The sequence below is a fragment of the Gavialis gangeticus genome, unplaced genomic scaffold (assembly GCF_001723915.1).
Source record: "Gavialis gangeticus isolate Ggan-Ray unplaced genomic scaffold, GavGan_comp1, whole genome shotgun sequence".
Classification (NCBI taxonomy): Eukaryota; Metazoa; Chordata; order Crocodylia; family Gavialidae; genus Gavialis; species Gavialis gangeticus.
In genome coordinates, this window is record NW_017729027.1 from 35,151,666 (window position 1) to 35,169,217 (window position 17,552).

The window sequence follows — 17,552 nt, forward strand, 5'->3', positions numbered from 1 at the left end:
TTTATGTCTTCGTTATACAATTAAATGCTACTTTTCATGTCTACAATTCTGTTTTTATTGAATTCCGTTTTTCAGATTGCAGCAGGAGCTACAGAAGTCTCAGTATTTGGCGCAGCATCTGAATCATTTAGCAAAAGGAACATCAATTGTTCCATAGAAGAAAGCATAGAAAGATTTGAAGAAGTTGCTAAATTGGCAAGAAGTATGAATATTCCGGTGAGAGGGTAAGTATCAAACTTTCTTACATCATTACAAATTATGAAGGTAACTGCCATATTGATCTTTTTCTTATCAAATTGAAAAGTATACCATACCATAGTCAACCTGTTTTTCAAGTAGCTTATGTGGCTCATCCTATCTATAATAAGGGAAAAGAAGTATTCTTGGGTGAATTGGGTTAATTAGTAGGACAAATATGATTAAATCCATTTATAATAGTTATTTAATGTTATGCCTTATATTTATGGTTACTACTGTATTATTGTCATAACTTTTCTAATTTGTATATTGATAGAACTTTGTTTAGATGATGGGACCTTCTTTTGGTCTTGCATGCTTATAATGCTGTTGCCACACTATTGTGCTCTTCTTTCCTTGTGACCTTTTTTACTTAACAGTCAAGTGAAAGTTTTGGGAGAGAAGGTTCTCTTCCAAAATGTGTAGTGGGACAGAAATACCTGGACAAATGACAATGGCAGGAGAAAATTGGCTACTTCTACAATGACCATATCTTAGATAAAAATGAGTGTAAAGTAATAATAACACAACTGATCCATGGGATCCAGTTTTATGATAATGATATTGAGTTTCAAATGCTGATTTCCTCCCCTGGTAGGGTCTTGGATGAGATTAGAAATTTTCAGTGGCTATTTGTCTGCTATGAATTACTTTGCACATGTTTAATTAAGTGGTAACCTCTTGCTTTTTCCATAGACATATTTCTGGACTCCTCTGACTTATGCCAGCAGCAATTGTTCTGGTGGTTTTTACATTGAAACATAATGGAAATAAGGTGTTCCCACAACATATGTTTATGTTTATACCGTCTGATTAGCCATTTGTTTAGCCATGCAGGGAGGCAAATGAGAAAGGTGGAGAGGTAGGAGGACATAGAGAAGCAGGAAAGAATAAAAGAAAGAAAAGAGGAGAATGGGAAGAGTAGAACTGAGACTGAGATGGAGTAGTGAAGTAATTAAGGCAAGAAAAAGGGAGAAACAACAAAATAAAAAGATGGAAGTGCTGACATATAAAAATGAAAGAATCAGAAAATGAATTAAAGATGTAAACCAGCAAGGAAAAGAGATAGAGGGAATCCAATAGTAGAAAAAATATAAATAAGTTAAGTTTAAAAATATGTTTACTTTGTGCATCTAATGGAGAGATTTTTGATTTTCAATTAAGTATGAATAGGCATCACTTTATGCATACAGGATATTTTCAGCAAGTCTGTAGTGCCATGTGCAGTATGTTACACGACACTTCAGTAGAGGACTGCTTAATGTCTGTTAGGTCACAAAACAAATACATTCAAAGTCAGAAGTGGAACTTTGAGTTAACTTCACTACATCTATTGGCTTCCCCATTATGCCTACTCCCTGCATTATAATAATATGAGAAAATTGAATTACTGAGAAGGAGGAACAGAAAATCTGCAATGAATCATTGGATCTGCAGGATTACCACTGAATAAAAGGTCTAATCAAAGGATATTAAAAGATATTACATACAAGATAAATTTGTTTTCTCTTCTGTCCTTATTTAGGAATCTTTCTGTACAATTACAGGTTGAAGCAGGAAAAGTTAAGATGCTGGATAAACTGATAAATTAAAAATCAAGTTTCATACTACTTCTAGGACTAGATAGTATGTAGGAAGGAATTTTGAAGGAACTTAAAAATGAAGTGTCTGAGGTACTAGAGATGTTTAAGAATTTAATCAGAAATGCAGTTTCAGATTAAAATTAGATATTTTGTCAGAGGACTGGAAAGTAATCAATATTATAACTGCATTTGAAGAAAGTGCTAGGAGTGATCTTGGGAATTACAGAACTAAACCTTACATCAGTACAAGGAAAACTGGTTGAAACAGAAGTTGAAAATATAATTATGGACTATCAAGATAGACCTGGGATGACAGACAATTTAACATGGCATTGGCAAAAGAAAAATGTAACTCTCATCTTCTGGAAAGCTTTCAGTATATCAGCAATTTAATTGATAAAGGAGAACTAATTGACACAAGTTATTTGAACTTTGAGAGAATCTTCGAATAAATCCCTTACAAAAGGCTCTTAATGAAAAGAGCTATCAGGGCTTATGGTAGAGGTAATATCTTTTATTAGGCCAACAAGATTTTTGCAGACTGACACCTGAGGCCCTCTAGTACTGTCAACCTAACTAAAACACAAACCAGCTTAATACACCATTTAATCCATTTTCATAGGCTTTCATGAGGGCTTTGTATTGCTCTCATGCTAACAATCAAATTTTGCTTAGGAGAATTCCTAAACGGTTTAATCCTATTTAAATAAATATATTCATATCTAGTATGTGAAACCTAGCTTTATCTTAAGGAAAATACCATTTTAGGAAGATAATCATGAGTTTAATGCTTTCACTTAAATGGAACTCAGAAACTGTTTTGGTCAACATAGTCAGTGCAAACAAAAAGGAGTTTTATCTTTGTTGAATATAGTGAAGGAAGTATCAGCCATTGAAGTCTGCCACTTGCTCAGTCATATCCCAGATGTAATTGTGATTAAAAGACTCCCTTTAGGCTAGGGACATACATTACACATAAACTGGTTTAAGTGATCAGAAACGGGTTTAAACCTGAAACAGAACAGATGTTCAGTGCACATAAACCAATTTGAAAATGGTTGAAACCGGTTTGAGATAAACCTGGTTGAATGCAGTATCAGACTTAACTGATTTGGGTCAAACTGGTTTCTGTAATATCTGTCCCAGACCCCTTGCTGGTTTAAAATAAACCAGACTCCCCCAGCATCCTAACATGCTCTCTGGGCTGGGCAGGGCTCTCTGGTCCACAGCAGGGCTGGCCCCCTCTGTTTCTTGGCTGTAGCTTCAGCAAAGACTTACAGGCACAGAGTGTATGCCTGGCTTATCCAAGCTAAGCAGGGATTATTCCCCCCGCCCCTCTGCTTTTTGTAGACACCACCGCATTAGCTAGCAGACCACATGCTGGCTACCGTCCATGCTCTGGGAGACAACAAAGGCAGACAGGCTTTTTGAAGCTAATCAACAGGTAACTTAATGTCCCCCTTTGGAAAAAACTGTTTAAGAAGAGCTTGGAGAGAGGCTTTGTTTTCTTAATGGGTTGATCAACATTGAGTTAGGAGTGATAAACATTCCCTGCTGCGCAGCTCGGGGGTGGTGTGTGGGTGGAATCAGTGCCCTGCCGGGCCTGGCCACACCCTCCTCAGCCAAGCACTGTGAAGTGAAGAAAGGGTTGCTCTAGTGCCCTCTGGCTTCTAGCCTGAGCCACTGCAGGCATGCACCTGGATTTCTAGAATGAAAACTGAATATCTATCCACCTCCAAATCGGTTTAAGCTTTGCAGGTTAGACTAATCTGCAAAGATTGAATCAATTCAGACTCAGGCTTTTTGAATGTCTGTCCCTAGCCTTAGTGATGGATGAAATTAAAGGATTCTCTCCCAAAGGGTTAGTGTGTGCAGTGCCAACAATGTGTGTGCATCATTATCAGCAGTGAACTGAGGTTCCATGGAATTAAAATGCTCTGACTGATGAAGCACATTAAGGATTTGCTTGGGGTGACTGAAGACAATGCAGTTTTTGAGCAGTCATGATGTTGGAAAGTCAACTACAGCATGGGCAGATCCAGGATTTTGTGAAGGAGGATGTGGGAGCAGCACCTCTCTGCTTCCCCACCCCTAGGCAGGCAGACCCCATTGTGGGAGCAGCAATGGGGACTTTCTTCAAAGTCCTCAAACCAGTTAAGAATCCTGTCTCCCATTCCCTCATTTTAGGCACCCCTCCTTTCCCCTCCCATTTGTCCCCTCCTCCACCTACCACTGCCACTGTCCTCAGCTGGTGTGTGTGGTGTGCGGGGAGTCTTAGAGCTTTTCTTGCCCTGGGCTCAGCAAAAGACAGCAACAGTGGTAGTGGTCTCCCCAAGTGTCCCCTGCTAGCTGCAAGGGCAGGGTGAGCAACCCATCCACTGCCAGTTCTGCTTCTGTCCCCTGCTGACTCTTTGACAGCAGCTGTGGGGCCCGTCCTCCCACAACCCTCGCAAATAACAATTCTTCCAATTCATTTTGCAGTGGGAAAGTACTGCAGAGCCACTGCAACCAGGTTTGCAGAGGAGGTGGTGGTGGCGGGGGTGGTGGTTGGATTATGGGCCTATGCTTGCTCCCAGGCTGGCAGGAGACACCTGGGGGATGCGGCACAGAAAGGAAACCCCTGCTTCCACTACTGCTGCTGTTCCCAGCTGAAACAGACAGGAGTGGCTCTGCCTCCCTCCATCAACAAGGGACAGCAGGATCAGTGAGGTACCCATGCTGCTGAGGATAGAGGGGAAGGGAGGGGGTGCTGAGAGTGGGGTAGGAGGGACCTGATTTCTGGACTTTAAAAAATTCCTACTGCTGCTCTCAGCAGGGTCTGAAAGCGGGGTGCACTGATCAAGAACATTTTGATTTAGAGCAAAGGACAGATGAGAAATTCAAAGACTTTTGATGACATGTCATTGCTTCCAGCTCCTATTTTTGTGCTAAGCCATGCAGCCACAAAAATAGGAATAGAACCTGCAGTTTGGAAAGCCTTGGAGTTCCCCATCACCCACTTTTTCATACAGAAATGGGTGGGGTGATGGTATTCTTTAGCCATTTGAATTCAGTATTTGTTATCTGTCTTCCTGGTTTTGTTGTGTGGAGAGAATTGGCTACTAGCCTTGTTTTTTTGTGTGCCTTAAATGTGCATAGGTCATGGATAGATACTGTAGTTTTTGTAAACTAAAGTAAATAAGTATATTTAAATGTGTATTAATGAGTTTACTGGTGCAAGTTAGGGCAGAATACAGAAGTAGGGAGTTATGGACAGTTTGTTTATTCTGACGTTACTTGGGTTTTGTGCATTAAAAATTAACATCTTGCTATTAACATCCTATCATACAGTAGTTTCATTTGCAGAAGCCATGTACTGAATATACACCTTACTTAAGACTAGTCCCAAGACTAGGAGATCTAGTCTCTAGTACAGATTTTGTATGCCAAATATTTTACCTGAATGACTTGGGTAATACAAACATTAATATGCATGAAGTATATTTACATTTTTTCAGCAGAAAGATTGTTTCATTTCTAAAGCACTTTTGTTGTTTAAGGTGTTATTTATTTGCAGGAAATGGATAATTTAATACCTTGCCTTAAGTTGTGCAGTTAAAAAAATACCTCCAAAAATAATTTTAAGGGATTCAAATTTTATTTCCTATTTTTACTGGCAATTTAGAATTTATGTAGTGAGTGTAAATCATTGGTAATCTGCAAATCTTATAAAAATGCGCTCAAGCAGTTGAAACTAAAGTTTAAACTTTAGCATGTCTTAATGTTGCTACAGCTGCACCAACAATTACTCGATCGTCCTCCAGAAAATTTATGTTGTCAGCTGTCACGTTTAAAGCCTGTAACACAGTACAGTTTTCTGAATGTTTACTAAATTGGTTCAGATATTTATGAAAAATAGAAGACTTGCATATGGTCTTCTTCAACAAGAAGTTGTGCTATTAGTGCTGTAAAGTCTATTTTAAATTTGTTGTACATAAATAAAAACAAACAAAACAAAAACCCTTCCCATAACATCTGGCTCACTCTATTAGAAAAGTGTGCCAAATTGATGTTATAAAATCTGTGGTCAGCTAACAACTATTATGCATATTTAGCATGTGAAAAATCATTAAAACTTCTGTTTTTAGGATTGAACTCTTTAATGCGTAATTCAGGTAACTTTGGAAATCCCCCTATTTTTCCAATGTTTAAAAATGAAGCAAAACATACGGGATTAATGGAAACCTATGACATAAAATAACTGTGAATATTCATGTGTTGTATTTGTAAACTTAAATGTATCATAAAAAGAAAATGTCCAATATATTTTGGTTAAGCTAGATACTTTGCAAGTTAATGTATTCAAAAACTTCAGAGGCCCCTAGGAAGAAGTTGTAAACACTACAGTATGTGTATGAGTTCTTTAGAACTACTGTCTGGTTTCAGGAAACATTACTGAGCATATGTAACTGTAAACATGCAGAAGTAGATTGTTTTTTCTAACTAAAAACACACCACTCCTTCCTCCTCATGTTAACGAACAGCCATGTTATGCATTGTGCCCAGATCCTGAAAACACTTCTGCATGTTAGCAGTCTCTTTGAAGCTAGCAGGGCTTTGTACATTTGCTTGTGCCTGCAAGTGTTTAGATAGTCAGGGCTTTAGAAGCTGAAAACATAAGGAAAATTCATTGTGAAAATATTTGTCCTAAATTTAAGAGTTTTCCTTTTGGTAGCTTTCAGTTTGTAAATTGAACTGTGTGTGCATATGTCTGTATGTTGCATCCAATTCAAATTGTTCTGTATTATTTCTTTGGAAAATATATTTTCTTTTTAAAAAGTAACCTCTATTTTAATTTTTTGCCGTACAAATTACAAAAAAAAAGTTGAATTCTCTAATACTTTTTCACATAATTCTGTATTTGGAAATGATTAGATCACTAGTTGACCTGTTAATAGTTTGAGACAGATGAATATGCTTTGCTTGTTTTCAATACAGGTTTCCCTCATTTTATGCGGGTTCTGTATATGTGAATTTGCTCTTATGTGATGACCTTTTTTATATCCAAAATTTGTTATATATAAGGTAAATTCACTCTTATGCAGGTAAGTCTGTGGGGCGGAGAGGAAAGGCCCATGGGTGGGGCCCTAGCGGTGTGAGAGGGAGTGGGGCACAGGCAGGCGCAGGTTCTGCAGTGAGTAGGGCCTTGATCTGTCCCCTCCAGCGGTGTTGAGGGAGGGAGTGGGGCTGGGGCAGCAGCAGGCTCTGCACAGGTTGGGCAGGGTGTGGGACAGGGTCGCAGCTCCTGGTGCTGTGGGCTGGGGCTGAAGGGCATGCCAGGCTCTTCCTGGAGGGGGCTGGGATGTGCTGTGCTCAGGGTGGGTGGCAGTGGCACTGGGAGAGGGGCCCCATCCCAAAATTCATCGTAGCTCTCCCAAACCCCCTCCCAGCACCACTGCCTGCCCCTTCCTGTGCTCAGCATGGCTCAAGTCTCCTGCTGGGAAGAGCCTGGTGCAGCCCCCATCCCCAGCATATAGCAGCAGCCTGTAGCAGCAAAAGCCACTCCCCCTGTCCCATGCCCCACCCCAGCTGTGCAGCACCTGCCTCTGCCCCAGCCCTAGCTCCTCTCCTCCCCTCCCTTACTACTGGTAGGGGCTGTGTGCAAATCAAGGCCCCACTCACCCCAGTCCCTGGTCTCTTCTTGGTGGGGGGTTGGGCTGCACTGTGCTCAGGGTGGGTGGTGGCACTGGGAGGGGTATTGGGGGTGGGGGGCTATGGTGAAGTTTGTACCCTTCTCCCAGCACTGCTGCCACCCACCACAAGTGCAGCCTGGCCCAGCTCCCTGCTGGGAAGAGCCCAGTGCCACCCCGGCCCCAGCAAACTTACCCACTGCAGATGCAGCCAAGGTCTTAGAACGCATCCCTATTTGTTACCTTGTAAAGTGGGTTCCCTTTATGTAAATCTGAGTTATGCACGTTTTTTCAGGAACACATCTACTGCATAAAGCAAGGGAAACCTGTAACGTATTTTGTGTCATGGTGTCTATGTGCCATAAGAAGAGATGCTTTGTCAATAAGTGTTTAGTCCAAACATTATTTTTCTATTGTGATATCAACAAGTTACAGTTTATTAAAACAAAATTCGTCCTTTGTTAAATATATAAAATAACTATTTTCCTTCTAAGATAATATGTAGACTAGGATGCAAAGTAATAGAAATTATTTAAAAAAACAAAAACCAGAGCAACATTTTTGGGTGTTTCAATTCTGTTTGTGACTCTTTGGTGACGTTTGTATTTCCTTGAAAAATATGCGCTTTTTATCCCCACAAGCTTTAGAGAACTTTTTACTTCAATAAATGCCTTCATAATAAATAGTGGGAGAAAATAATAAAGCCTTGACTTTCTAAACTTACTGGAAACTTTGTTATTACCAAGATAATTCAATCTTTATTAATATGACACAATTACACTGAACTCTCTATGTTTCGAGAATAATTTTTCTTGACATTTTAGCTCAGTAATATCTATTTCCCTTCTGTTAATTTGTCTGATTCCTCCAATACCATTTAAAACAAAAAATGATATTAAACACTACATTTTCTCTCTCATAAACCTAATACTATTTAATCTGCTACATCCTTGTCCTGCTACACACTATTTAGCTTTTAACCAAACTTTTCAACTTGTATTTTTTATGAATACAAAATAGAAACTTGGATATTCATATTTTCTAGCCTGGTAGGATCCTTATAGCTGCTTAGAGTTTCTGTGTTAATTTAAGTAAAAGTGGGCGCATATACATATGTGCATTTACTGCATAGTAACCAAAATTACTGTGTAGTATGAACATGCATCTACACGTGCATGCCTGTACTGTGCAGTAAATGTGGTGATTTATGCTGACTTTTAATCTACAATTAGGATTGTACCAATAACTACTGTGTAGACAAGCCCCTAAAAGTAATGGAACAAACACATTTTATCACATTGGTAGTTGATATGCTTTCTCTTTATTAAGCCAGTTGCACATAGCTTCAAAGAGGAGTTCTAGCAGACCAGGGTTTTTTGTGGAGATGGGGAGATCCTTGTCCTGCTCCCCCTGTTCCAATGACTTGCATTAAGGATGGGTAATATAGGGTGTACCTAGGCCACCAGAGGATCCCTGAATACAAAAAAAATTCTTTACGGAGCTATTTAAATTGAATTAAAGACGGTATGTTTTGTGCCACAAGAAGGGAAGAAAGCAGGGGAGCTGGGCCTGTATATTAAAGCAGGTGCTACCCGATGCAAACTAAAAGTCTTCCTATTTTTTCCATAGTGACTGAACACCGTGTTGGCACCAAATTAGACTTTAACTCAAGAATACATTCATTGATGTGTTATCTAACAACTACGCTAATTCGATAGAAGGATTGAGTCTAAGTTCAAGTATTAACCCCATATTGTATTCATATTTTTATTGGAGAGACTCATTCTATTCATATAGCTTGTGGTGCAGTGGGGTTCAGGTCCACGACTGGAATTCCCAACCCTAGAAGCAGTAGAAGAAAATGATACATAACAACAACAGTTACCGTTGTTTTTATTTCATATAGTCTGTTTTATGTCATTTGGTGGGATATAAGTGTAATTTTGTTATTTTTAATGAGGACGTGGAACTATGAAAAAAATACTATCATAATTGATACATTTTAGATTTGGCTTGGTGATTCCCTTTCAGTCACCTACTCCCACTCCTCAGAGTAAAGATTGGCTCTTTTTGACTGATTTTTTCCAAAAAGAGAGAATATATCAACTTTTAATATCATGAATTCAAGTTGTAATCAGCATATACATTTTAGAACAAGTATCCAATAAAAATAAATACATCTGCAGTGAGCATGGTAAATTATATGCAAGCTTACACTATAATAATAAACAGGAAGCAGCAGCATCTGAGTTTGCAACTGGCTTCTCAGGAGGTTCCATACTTCCAGCTGTGATAGCAGCTGTGGCTTTGGCTCTGGAACAGTCTCTGGAACAAGCTGACAAAGGGCTGATTACAATGCAGTGTTCAGTTTCTCCTTGGATACATTTCGTTTTTAACACCCGTTGATTGTGATAAGTTCACACAATTACACTGTTTGGAACTTGCCCTTTGGAAACATTTACAAAGCTTATATGTAGTTCCCATTGAGTGGCCATGGGTCCTCATAACATCCATAATTTTTATGGCTATTACGATTGATTTTTGGCTTTTGAATGAAGTTAAACAACTTATTCCTTTTCCACTTCCCTCCCTATCCTTTGAGACCATTCAACGTTTTTCTCAAAAATATTCTACAAGAAGTTTTGTAGTTTTTTGCATGTAATTATGATAAGGCCAAAAGATAATAACAACAATGAAGCTGAGGGAAAGAGGGCGTGGAAAAACTTGACCAGGTGTACCAAGAATTTCTGCTTTCCAGTCTTTTGCTGAGAATAGGGAAAGACCTAATCTCATGGGAGGTTCCCTACTTTTATATAACTAAACCAAATTTTCTTTGGGAAAAGCAAGGACCACCTACATAGTTCTTAAAATATCTGTTTAGATCCCCACATATTTCTGTCTGGCCTTTGCCTCACACTGAGGCACCTGGGGTCAGGTATGTTTCCTCTATTGGCCATGATTCCACACTGCTAGGTACACTGTAAATTTTGCTCTGCAAGTCCCTTGCCCTGGTTCACCCCCCAACATCCACTTCTGCTCCTGTTCAATAGAGCAATTCCTGTGGTCAGACTGACATTCTCTACCACAAAGTCATTATATCCTCTCACAGTTCTGACATTTCCCCAGCAGAACAGCTCTACTTCACCAGCTTAATAGAATCCCGTGATCTCAATCCCATCTGCCTTTTTGTCCACCTCTGACTGATACCTGAAACCCTCTCTTCATCCTTCCTCCACTACTTTCTCTGCATAGGATAGCACCAATTTCTTCCAAGAGAAACTTGACAAAAATGACCTTCATTTTTCCCTTTGCTTGCCCATCTGTCTTCCTCCTCTTTTGTTAAAGAGGCAGAAGTTTCTTCCCCACCTTAAGCCCTCTACTTGTTCTAGCGATACTGTCTCATTCTGATCTCCTAATCACCTTTTTCCATTTTCATTCCTCCTTTACTCTTGAAACTGAGCCTCTCTCTCCTTTGGCACACCTTTGCCCCCAATTTAAGTATAAGTTCATAGGAAAGTAGGGTTGGAAGGGACCTCATGAGTTCTTCAAGTCCAGCCCCCTGCTCAGGGCTGGATCATCTTTGACTAAAACATCCCAGCCAAGTATCTGTTTAACCTGATCATGAAACTTCCAAGAATGGAGACTCCAGTTTCTCCAGGTAGCCTGTTCCACTGTTTCACCACTTCATAGTAAGAAACAGCCTCCTAATCAGCAACCTAAATTTCCCCTGCTGAAGTTTAAGGCCATTGTTCCTAGTCCTGTCCCCTACAGTCACAGAAAGAAACCAATCTCCAGCTTCTCTGTACTTGCTCTTCATTTATTTGAACAGGGTATCCAACCCTCTACCCCTGGCCTTCTTCTCTTCTCCAGACTAAACATCCCTAGTTCTTTCAGCCTTTCCTCATAAGCCTTGCGGCCCAGCCCCCTAATCAGTTTTGTTGTTCTGTACTGAACTTTTTCCAGACTGTCCACATCCTTCTTGAAGTGCAGGGCCCAAAATCAGATGCAATACTCCAGCAAGGCTTCAGCTGTGCTGTTAATTTCTTCCATTTTAAATACCCACCTGTTACCTCTTTTGCCCTTCCAACTACATTTCCATCTCCTTTCTCCTTTTACCTATAAGCTTATTGAATGTGGTGTCTATACTTTCAGTCTGGAATCTCTCTCCCTTCAGATACTTAGTAGATGTTTTCTACTTCGGTTTCTGTCAGTTGAATTCAGCTGAAATCTTTGAACTCTTCAAAGAGTCTCTAGTGACCTTTTAGGGCCAAATTTTAGAACCAATTCTATCCTCATTTTCCTTTAACTCTTCACTGCTTTTGACGTGGTCACCATGCTCTTAAAACTTTATCTGTCATTGGCTTCTGTGTCTCTGTTCTTTCCTGGCTCTCTTTTTATCTCTCATCCTTCTTCCATCACATCTTTTCATGGAATCTTCTTTCAGATTTCTTTGGTGCTTTCATCCACCAAGATCTGTCCTTGGCTATTTGCGCTTCTTGCTGTATACCTTATCTCTGACTAATCTCAACTGCAACACAAATTCAGTATGTAAGCTCTTAAATCTACTTCTCTAGATCTCTGCTGCTCTTTTCCTTCTATTCCAACTAAAATCCCAACCTGTTGCTCTGAAAAGCTCTGTTTCTTTAACATCTCTGTGGATTACTAGCTACCAACTTAAGCTAAATATTTTAAAACAGTTTGTATACTCCAAAGCTTTTTGTTTTGTTTTCTTTGTCAAGCACTGTGGACAATATTACTGTCCTGCTCGCCATGTGGGCATATAATTAAGATATGTTTTTACTCTGATTTTGCTCTGATGTCCTCACACCTAGGCCAGATCTATGTCTTACAGGTCCTTTGTGCACCGTGTCCCTAGGATGTGGCAACCTACAGAATTAAAACTTTTGTCCAGGACCTCATCCTCTTCCTTCTCAATGTCCTTCTCTCTATCCCTAACTAAGAAAGAATCTTGCCTTACTGATATCCATCTAGAATGCTGCTGTAAAGATTGGTTTTCTAGCTTGGTCACTGAGTAGGTCACTCCTGCCTTGGCATCCCTGCTCTTACTGGATGCATCTACAAGAGATGTTTACTGCACGGTTGACTAATTGCACAATAACCATCTCGGTCCCTTCATGTGTGCCCCTATTAGGGCACACAAAACTAATAAATTCTACAGCAGGGTAGGACTTACGAATAAAAGCCCTACCTTGCTGCAGAGATTTTGTGTGTACAGCAAGCATATGTGTAGATGTGGAGCTGGCTGGCTGGGGTACAAGGGTATTTCAGTGTGGGGGCTGCCTGCCGGCTAGCCCTACACTGAAGCACCCTTGTGCCCCAGCCAGCACCTCCGCAGCACATTGAACCCAGTTTGTGCAGCTCCAAGTTGGCAGGCTAACTCTCTGGGCCCCCTGGCAGCTGGGGCTGTTGCAACCTGGCTCAGTGTGCTGTGTTCTGGGCACACGTGTAAATGACCAGGACCTTTCCAGGAGCTTGTTGCTCCACAGTTAGTTGCTTTGCATTAATGGCACATGTAGAGGTGCCCACTGTGTCCTTCACAGTCACCTCAGACATGAACTACTTGCTTTCACTTTCCACATGCTATCTACCTTCTCTCATCATTTTTAAGAGGTGACTCCTGTCAAAGATGCCAGTCCCTGATGCTTACATTAACATTTCAAACAAGCATGTCCATGCTTTCTTCCAAGCCTCTCATGCCTGGAAGGAGCTCCCAGTAAATGTCTGGAAAGCTATATCCTTATCCTTCACATTCCCTCTTAATTTTTGTTGTTGTGATGACTAAAACAAATAGGCAGTTGGGGAACTGCTGCAACTTGCTCTCTATCTTACTGAACAATGTTGTCTCATTGTTTTCTTGTTCTCTCGTCTCACTGTGTCCATCTGTTTTCTCTTACCTAATATTTAGATTTTTATTTTTTGGGGTCAGAAAACAGAAAACATCTTTTTATTCTGTGTTTACACACTGGCTCTTAACATAAAGGGATCTTCTTCCCTCACACTAGGGTTCCTGAGTTTAGTGATGATATATTTTACTGAATCAAATCCAGCTTGCAAGATCAAGTGCTACTGCAGAGATCCAACGCCTAGTAAAACTCTATGGAAAGTGTGTCATTGATTTAATTAGATTTTCAATCAGGCCTTAAATCTCTTTTCTGAGGTGAGGGTAAGATCCTCAGAGGAATATTAATGCGAGTAAAAATATGTATTTTTATTTCCCTCAGTCACACTCTATAAATGGTCCTTTTATACCAGGTTTGGCAAATACACACATACATACACTTCCTAGGTTTTTGCTAGGACAGTAGTCAAAACAGGTTTAAACAAGCTGACACTCACTTTCATTAAGCAAACATTCTCAACATTTTGGAAACTTCTTTAACACATTTGAATATTCTAGAACCATCAGAACTTTCTAAAATATTCCAGAACATTCTGTAACATACTTGAACCTTCTGGACTATTCCAGAAATTTCTCAAACTGCAAACTGGCTCTTATGTTGTACATAATGAAAGCAACCATCAGATTTTCGATTGACAGGTCAGGTAAAAGCTCTACAGAGGAATAGTGAACAGTAAATAAGTATTTGGTTGCTTCCTTGTTTTTACAAATGAAAATTAAGGTAATATGAATGTGCTTAAAATCATGTACACCACTTAAGTTTAATTATATTATGTTAAATATTGTATATATAATTTTATTTAATAATTTCCCTCTACTTTAAAGCCGTGTCCAGTGTCAACATCTGCCTTTTAGTGTCAAAATAATGAATGCCATAGCAGATCGTGTTATATTTATGTATCTACCATGCCACTACAATTACTAACAAAGGATGACTAATATGACATGTGCAATTCATTCATTCTGATCTAAAACTTAATTGCAAATTATAGTAAAGCATTTGAGCTAATTACAGACAATCAAAAAGCCAGAGAATTAATTGATTCAATCTTTGCAGGTTAGTCTAAACTGTGTAGATTGAACTGAGAAGCAAGTGAACACACATTCACTTCTGAATCTGGAAATACAGCTACATGCTTGCAGTGTCCCAGGCCAGAAGCTAGGTGCACTAGAGCATTCCTTCCAGTCTGCTGGCCATTGGTAAAGGGAAGCTGGGAGAGAAGCCCTCATAAGCTCAAAGGCCCTCAAAGGTGAAGGGGTGGCATGCTAAAGTGGGTGAGGGGGGGCTTTGAACCCCCCCTCTCCTTACTTCAGTGTGCTGGCTCTGGGCTGGGGCATGGCCCTGTGCCCCACTCTCTGCTTGAGCAGGGACTAGCCTGGCAGGGGCAGACTTCCCACCTCCCTCACCTCTCCCCTGATAAACCCAGGCTGGCTCCTGTTCAGGCAGGGAGGAGATTTAAACCCTCCTTCCACCCTGCCTCAGCATGCTGGCTCTGGCCGGGGTGTGGCCACACTCCTACTCTCCACTCGAGTGGGGAGCAGTGGGAGCAAAAGCCTGGTGGGGGCTGGGCTATTCCCCCCACCAGGGAGACCCAGACTGGAGTTCCTTGCAGGCCAGGGAGGGTGTTTAAATCCCTCTCCCTGTCTGGTATGCTGGCTAGGGCTAGGGCCTGGCTACGGCCTCTGCTCTCTGAGCAGGGAGTAGGAAAAGCCTTTGGAGGGCTGTTACACCCCCTCACCCAGGCAGACCTTGGCTGGGGTCCAGATCTTGGTCTCCTCCCCACCCCAAGCCAGCAGCCAGCCAGAACAGTAATGGTGCTCTGGCTAGGGAGCAGAGGCGTGGGGCCAACCCTGTTCAGCTGGAGCAGATGGCCCAGCCCAGGGCTGCAAGGCATTCTGGGATGCTGGGAGACTGAGAGTTAACTTGAACAAGGAACGGTTCTGGGATAGAAGTTCCATAAACCGGTTTGACCTAAATCAGTTAAGTCTGATACTACATTCAACCAGGTTTATCTTAAACCTGCTTCAGCTACTTTGAAAGCATTTTAAGTGCACTGAACTTCTGTTGTGTTACAGATTTGAACAAGATTCTGGTCACTTAAATTGGTTTATGTGTAATTTCTCTCCCTAGCCATAAAATTATCAACCCTAAGTCATTCCTCTCAAATATTATGAAGATGAATGCAAAACCAGCAATATAGGTGATCTGGAAAAAAATACTTAGATCCAAAGTCTATTCCATTTGTGACTTATCTGCCAGTATGGGCAGCATTTTTTACTTCAGGAGACTTTTCAGAATAAAGTAAGAACAGGCTAGAAGTGGAGAAAGTGATCAAGCATATAATGTGTAAAATACCATGTTTACTGCCAAGTAGCTGGATAAGAGAATGATTGAGTCAAAATACTGAATAACAGAATAAGGTCTGAAATGCTTTTTTTCTGTTTGTTTATTTAAAACTATCACATGCAGGACTGTTTTTTTTCTTTCCAGAATAAAACTGAGGGTTTTTAAAAAATATATATTTTGTTTTCAGTTTTCAGTTAAAATTGTATTTATTTCTATTTCTATTGCTGTGATATGAATGTATATAGGATATGACACTAATTGTTAGGAAGTCTTTTTGTGTATTAGTTTAGATACATGACATTTTTTAAACACAATATATTTTTAACTATGCCTAAAATCTATAGAATGTTTTTATCTCTTCTTGACAGCTTTTATTTTTAAAAATTTTCCATGTAGACCTAATCGATACAAATTTCAAAATATCATTTATATACTCTTCATAAGTAATAATACACATTTTCCAAAGTAGGCCAACTTTTGACAATTATTTTTTTTAAAAGCCAGAAAATCCTGATTAAAACCAGGATTGTTTTACCCAGTTTAAATCAACGGTTAACACCATAGTGGTCAAAACTATTCAGCCCGGTTTTATAGTATCAGCTGTGCTACTAAAGCATCCTTTTTCCTGTCTGAAGCCTCCTTTGTCTCTGAGAGTTTTTACATGCTAGAATTGCTGTCTTTCTTTGTTCATCTTTTTTTTGCTTTTGCATTTAATGGATGCTAGTTCTCTATAGACTATCTGGAGAAAAGTGATTTTTATCTCAGATGGAATTACTCCTGTGTTCTATCAATGGAAAATTTGTTTAGATGGTGATAGATAATGGTAAAAATATAATGACATGGGAATATAGGGTATTTTGAGTTATTGATTCCAGTCCTCTACTTTTACAGGCAGCTGTATCCTATAATCCCATTCACAAGATTTAGCCTCTTCCCCCTAATTAGGGTTGTTTTCCCCACTACAGAGATTGGAAGGCTATTGATGACCCCCACTGCACTGAAACCTCATTTTTCATCTTAAATGTATCACAGCCAGTTGCCCATTTGTTCTTGTGCCAACACGGTCATTTGGCTTACATATCTCTTCCCCTTCATATAGAGAGCAGTCATGTCCCCTCTTGAGCTTTGTTTTGCTAAGCTAAAACAGTGTCCTTTGATAAGACTTGTTTCTCATCCAGTGATCATCCTAGAAACACTTCTCTGAAACCTTTCTACTTTAAAGTCTTTCCTGGAGATATGTGGACAGAATTGTACATAGTATTTTAGCTGAGGGCTTCTTAGTACTATACTGACATTCACACTTTGCTATCTGCACTGGAAATACCTTGGCTAATGTATCCTTGGGTTGCATTTCCCCCTTTTCATGGCCACATCACATTGATGTCTCTCAGATATCCTGTGATCAACAAGTCAAGTACGCTTAGATCTTTCCCTTCCTCTGTCATTTCCAACTGATTAGCCTCTAATTCATTGCAAACATCCTTGTTATCAGTCTCAAAGTGCATGACCTTCAATTTTGTACTTTTAAACCACCCCATTCCTGTTACTGTTGCACTTCAGTACAATATTCTGATCCTCTTTTTATTGCTAATGCTTAAGTAAGGCTGATCGCAAGACTTATCCTTGCTGACCTCTTCTAGTAATCTCCCTCTAGCCTGTTGCTACTTTTTTTCAATATTTCTGTTAGCCTTTTAGCCAGTTCCAGTCAACCTTACAAATCATGGGGAACAAGCAGGAGGAGCTTGCTCTCCTGCTTGTAAGTAGTAAAATCGACCTGGTTGGCCTAGTGGAGACAT

The 17,552-nt window shown here is 40.0% G+C and overlaps 1 protein-coding gene across 3 annotated transcripts in view; it reads left to right on the plus strand.

Annotated features, from left to right (window-relative positions):
* Positions 1–17,552, plus strand: part of HMGCLL1 (3-hydroxymethyl-3-methylglutaryl-CoA lyase like 1) — a 117,992-nt gene that overhangs the window by 19,523 nt on the left and 80,917 nt on the right. For all 3 annotated transcript variants that reach the window (XM_019520557.1, XM_019520554.1, XM_019520556.1), the window contains one exon: positions 76–224. In XM_019520557.1, coding sequence (XP_019376102.1) covers positions 76–224 — 149 coding nt within the window. The remainder of the gene's footprint in view (positions 1–75; positions 225–17,552) is intronic.